This window comes from Eucalyptus grandis, chromosome 5 (genome assembly GCF_016545825.1).
Source record: "Eucalyptus grandis isolate ANBG69807.140 chromosome 5, ASM1654582v1, whole genome shotgun sequence".
NCBI classification, from domain to species: Eukaryota; Viridiplantae; Streptophyta; class Magnoliopsida; order Myrtales; family Myrtaceae; genus Eucalyptus; species Eucalyptus grandis.
In genome coordinates, this window is record NC_052616.1 from 51705228 (window position 1) to 51710837 (window position 5610).

Consider the following 5610-nt stretch of genomic DNA (forward strand, 5'->3'; position numbering starts at 1 on the left):
TTAACGTTTTGCTTTGGGGGTGGGGTTGCGGGCAGGGATCGACTCACCACAGCATGAGAGCAGAGATTTCTGAGAGAGAGAGAGAGAGAGAGAGGAGGGCAGATTAGAAAGACCTAAAAGAATTTACTAATTTAGTTCTAAACTTTTGCGCAAAATTCTGATATGATCCGTTTTGCAAAAATCGACTCACCGTCAGCTCTGTTGCGTGTACGGTTTGGAGTAAAGACCTGGTCAATCTTTAGGAGCCCACAACTGGGGAAGATCTATTTGTTTGAGTTGCCCACATAAAAGCAGATTAGAAATTGTTTCATTGAGATGAGTTTGGGTCAACGCCGATCATCTTTTACATAACTCTTTTCCCATTCCAATAGGATCGCTGCAGAAAGCAGTTATCATCAGCCTGATTACTGTTGCCGGGATCATGATCTCTAAAGTATCTGGTTTTGCTCCTTGCAGATGGAGAGCTAAGATAACAGGTACTGTAAGAGAGCTACATCAGTGTTTTCAGAGGATTGTGCTTCTATTTTGAATAAATCTTCCATCGCTATGAAGAAAGTGAGGTAATTCTTCACCAATTATGAACACAGGAAACTGGTGCATAATTTCGAGGCTCCGTGGCTTGGTACACACATCTGATAGTTCGGCCAAACTTATGCAAGCGAAAGCATGGAAGGAGCAGTTGAAGCAAGATGATTCGCAGGAATTGACCCTTTTCAGTTTTGATAGTATACTACTTGCCACAGACAAGTTCAGCACCACAAGTAAACTCGGGCAAGGAGGGTTTGGCTCTGTTTATAAGGTAAAACCGTTCTGCAGGACATTCATTAAATGAAAATATAAAGGTGATTCAAGGTCTAAAAGCTATGTGAATTGCAAAACAGGGAAGCTGAAAGATGGGAAAGAGGTAGCTGTGAAAAGACTTTCCAGTACCTCGGCCCAAGGCATTGAAGAGTTCAAGAATGAGATCATCCTTTTATCGAAACTACAACATCGAAATCTTGTTAAACTCATGGGCTACTGCATTGAAGGAGATGAAAAAATTTTGGTATACGAGTACTTGTCGAACAAAAGCTTGGACACCTTTCTTTTTGGTTCGTTTTTTCTCTCCAAGTAAATATTTTTCTGTGATGTATTTCTCGCCAAAGCACTGAAAGTTGAAAACTGTTCTTGTTTGTCATGCTTGTTAGATTCAACGAAAAAGGTAGAACTCGACTGGGGCAAACGATTTCATATAATCCAGGGATTGCAAGGGGGCTTCTCTACCTCCATCGAGATTCTTGCCTTAGGGTCATACATCGAGACTTAAAAGTAAGTAATATTCTCTTAGATGAAAAGATGAACCCAAAAATTGCTGATTTTGGGTTGGCACGAATGTTCGAGGGCACTCAAGTTTTGGTGAACACTCACAAAATTGCTGGAACACTGTAAGTTATCAAGTCCTATTTAAATTATCAATTTATTGAGTCAATCTTTCGAAGCAGACGGAAATGATTGATTTGCCACGATGATCCTCTCACTTTGTGCATGTTTCATCCCCATTATCTATCACAATCATTTTAACTCAACTGCAGTGGCTATATGTCTCCTGAGTACGCCATGGGCGGGATATTTTCCGAGAGGTCCGATGTCTATAGCTTTGGAGTGCTGCTACTGGAGATTGTTAGCGGCAAAAAGAACACGGCCCTGTATGACCAGGGACAACATCTGAATCTCCTTTCGTATGTAAGTCCCGAATTCCAACCTTAATCATTATCGTAAGTTCCCTGCAATATTATGACAGTGTTCTCACTTATAGGCATGGCAATTATGGATTGAAGGCAAGGCATTGGACCTAATGGATGGAGCAATTGCTGTTAGCTCTCCAGTGGAGGTAACAAGATGCATCCATGTTGGGCTTCTCTGTGTTCAGGAGCATGCCGCAGATAGACCAAACATGTGGAATGTGGTTCTGATGTTAAATGGCGAAACTGATCTTCCTCAGCCAGGACAGCCTATATTCATTTTCCAAGCTGAAATGCTAAAACGTCATATTCCGTCACAGCAGGAAAGCATCTGGGCTGTTAACACTGTCACTAATACCATGGTCGAAGGAAGATGATGGCTATTTTTCATCTTTATTTTCTGGTGTTTGGAGATGATTTTGTTGTTATTTTCTAAGATATTAGTGTTTATTCAATTCAAGGATGGCTTTAGTTCGATCCGAACAAAAGGTTGAATGAACTGCTCCACTTCTTACATGGATTTTAGGCTGCAAAGTAGGGCTTGGAATATACACTTTTAGACAAAACATATTCGACGCAGGAATTTGTTCTGATTTACAACAGCCAGAACTGTTGGTATTATTAAGGAGAAGTACCAAGTAATCCTCATCGCTCTCACCACCGGTTGTGTTATGAAGATTTGATTTTCTGGTTTTTTGGACTAAAGATATCATTACCAAAGATATGCTAAAGTTCTCACATAAGAAGCATGAGCATTGGCCCAGCAAAAAGTATTTCTAGCTTCAGTATGATTCACAGATATGATTTACCTTCTCCAGATTTGGTACAAAATTCTGCATTTTTATTTTCACATAGATTTTCCGTTATGAATGCGGATTCCATGACAGGCAACTTACAGATCTCTGACAGGAAGTGAGATCTATCGAACACAGGTAATTATCTAAGTCTGGCCAAGACAAATACGAAGTTACTAGCTCAGAAGTTCATATACGTCCACAAAACTTTGGCCCCTTCCAAATTGAAGTAGCATACATTCACTATTAATTGGGTTTATTCAAATTCATTCAAGGAGTTGTGTTCAGAGTTTATAAGCTCATAAGATGATAGTATTCAAGTAAACCTTAGAGAATGAAGTTAGTTGGTGTGGCATTTTCTGTATGAGTTAGAGTTTTTTTCCCCTTGACCAGAGGGAAGATTGCACTGAAACAATTGGCTGTCATTTAAATGATAAAAGACTAAGCAACTTCTGGGAGGTTACGTGCGATTGACTAACCTTTCGAAAGACTTTTAGCCATTTCATATTCAAAGCTTGACATAGATTAAAAAATGAATTCTAAAGCTGGCAGGATTGCAAGGTTCTTAACAGAATATTATCAGCTCTAGGCCTTGGAGCTACTTCATAATCTACAATTGACTTTGTTGTTTGACTGGACTCCAAGAATTTTCTCTGAAAAACCGGAACCATGACCTGCTCTTTAACTGAACAATACCGATGAATGCTGAATCCTAAGAGAAAACACTGTTTCTGGGTAGGCGGATCTCATAAAACTTATCTGCTAAAAGAATAGAAGAGGTTATTACTCACAAGAGGTGTACAAAACGGACTACTCAAACTGAGAATTGCCAGATCGGATTGAACTGGGAGGTTTTGGTCAGGTTCTTAGGAGTGTCGGTCTGATTTCTAGTTCCTAAAGTGGAACCGGTATTTGGGCTGTTTGGTTCCCGTTAGAAGGGAGAACCGGATCGGACCAACTTCAAATACTCTTTTTTTTTTTAACTTCTTCAAAAAGAAAAAGCTACTAGCTTTTTAAAAAAAAAAATTATTTCTTTATAATAGAAGGCATCAAGTAGTGAAAAAAGAAAAAAAGAAAAAGCGACCGATTCCATTAGACCAAACTAGAATTGGAAATTGATCACCCCTATTACTCACTATAGGGCTTTGAATCTCAATTGGGACTCTTTCATTAGAGTCATGTATAGAGATTTCAAGGTGCGCAACATCAATACCAAATTAAGTTATACATGCTGACCTGGCATGGATGATTATGTTATAAACCACATATGGGGTGTGGCATGGAAATGTCGGTCCATATAGCTAAAAACCATATTCTTTTGTAGGATTCTAGAGATGATGGCTCCCATAGACACGAGAGGTGACTTCTGCGCAACACCATGTAGCGCGTCTAAAGTTTTTCCGACTGACGACCAGGCTTCCGACTAGAGTGGTTCTCTAATATCCTTGAAGACCCCCTCAATCCACATGAGCAAAGCCCTCGATTGGAACAGTTAAGTCGAGCTCTACCTATGTATCGGGCCATAAGTTCCCTCCCTTTTGAGATGGGATTCGGATGTCGCAAATCAAGTTCTGATAAAACGTTATAAAACCTTTCTGGCTTTCAGTTTAAATTGTGGATTCTGTCATGGTATTTTCAGGTAGGTAGGATATGATTAGTTTATTTTTGGTAACCTTTTGACTGCTCCCATGTTTGACAGTTTGATATCTCAATACAAGAAGAAAAATTCTCCTTGTTCCATCCTGATCCTACTATGATTGGTTTTAAAGGTCAATTGCATGTTTTGTATGATGGAATGAAGAGGCGATGAATCGGGAGAAAAAAAGAAACAACTGAAAATTTGTTAAAATGTATATAAGTTTACCTAAGGGGGAGCAACATTTCATGTTCAACCCGAAACCTTCGCTTCAGTCTCAGGGTTGAGCCTTAAGCCCATTTCTTTTATTAAGGAACCAAACATACCAAGTAAATTCCTAGTAAAACAAATTTTGAATCGGCATTGATATGATAAGTATATATAAATATCGACATATATTATTAAAAATTGCCATTGACAAGTTAACAACTCAAAATAAAAGAGAATGGGTTAAAAAGACGAAGTCTCAAGTAAAAAAAAAAATAGTTATTCATTTTTAATATGCTAAAATCTAAAAATAAAATAAAAATGGAGGATATGATCCTCATTTTACCCCGGAATGGGCCGATTTGGTTGCAGACAAGTGATAGGATAGATCAATTCGGGTTCGGGTTTCAGGTTTTCCAGGAACCGATTCCCCAATATGGTTATGGGTTCAGCTTTGGAATGGAGCCACTTGATTATTCTCATCTCCAAGTTTATGAATTGTCATACAAATTTTGGTTGAGCCAGAGAAACATCATGAGGGAGAAAATGTAAAAGGTGGGCCGAAAAATAAAAATAAATCTGAGTTCAATTCCCAAACCCTATTTTAAGCCCACGAAGCTACAGCTCAGCTCACTTTTCTCAGCCCATTTCTAATAGTGCTGCAGCTGGCGTTCAAAGCATCTAATTAGACGTGTCTCAATTACTAAGTGCTTAGCGATGACCGACAATTGTCTTAAGATCGAAATCCTAATCGACATACAAGTACAACGCAACGTCGAAATTGTTTGATTAATCCTAAATCTATTGTAAAAATGTCAGTTCATTTCAAAACTTTGTAATTTTGCCATTTTGTTTGGGGGTTGGGGTTGTGTGCAAGGATGGATTTACCACCGCATGGGAACAAAGATTTTCAACAGAGAGAGAGAGAGAGAGAAAGGACAGTAGATTAGGAAGACCAAAAACGGGTTTAGTTTCAAACCTTTACGCAAAATTTTAATGTTGTTTTTCCAACGAAAATTAGTCGAAATGATAGCATTGGCATTCCGTGCATCATTCGGTGTATAGTTTAAGAAGGATGTTTAAGGTGGTGCCTAAGCAATTGTTCTTGCTTGGCTTATTCTTATGTCAACTCTGTTGCGTGTATGGTTTGGAGTAAAGACCTGGTCGATCTTCAGGAGCCCACAACTGGGGAAGATCTACTTGTTCGAGCTGTCCACGTCAAAGCATGTTAGGAATTGTTTCATTGAGATGA

The 5610-nt window shown here is 38.9% G+C and overlaps 1 protein-coding gene across 1 annotated transcript; it reads left to right on the forward strand.

Annotated features, from left to right (window-relative positions):
• Nucleotides 1-951: 951 nt before the first annotated feature.
• LOC104445493 (G-type lectin S-receptor-like serine/threonine-protein kinase At1g11280) lies at nucleotides 952-2237 on the forward strand. The gene is made up of 4 exons (XM_018874830.2): nucleotides 952-1091; nucleotides 1188-1424; nucleotides 1572-1722; nucleotides 1796-2237. Exons 2-4 carry the CDS (start codon nucleotides 1336-1338, stop codon nucleotides 2096-2098), a joined length of 543 nt encoding a protein of 180 aa, XP_018730375.2. The 5' UTR covers nucleotides 952-1091; nucleotides 1188-1335; the 3' UTR covers nucleotides 2099-2237.
• Nucleotides 2238-5610: the final 3373 nt, after the last annotated feature.

What these genes read in the sequence shown, in the direction of transcription:
- LOC104445493 (XM_018874830.2), top strand. Translation starts at nt 1,336, where the DNA reads ATGAACCCAAAAATTGCTGATTTTGGGTTGGCACGAATGTTCGAGGGC. An exon ending in CACAAAATTGCTGGAACACT is followed by an intron (nt 1,425 to 1,571) that starts GTAAGTTATCAA and finishes ACTCAACTGCAG; the next exon opens with TGGCTATATGTCTCCTGAGT. An exon ending in ATCTGAATCTCCTTTCGTAT is followed by an intron (nt 1,723 to 1,795) that starts GTAAGTCCCGAA and finishes TCTCACTTATAG; the next exon opens with GCATGGCAATTATGGATTGA.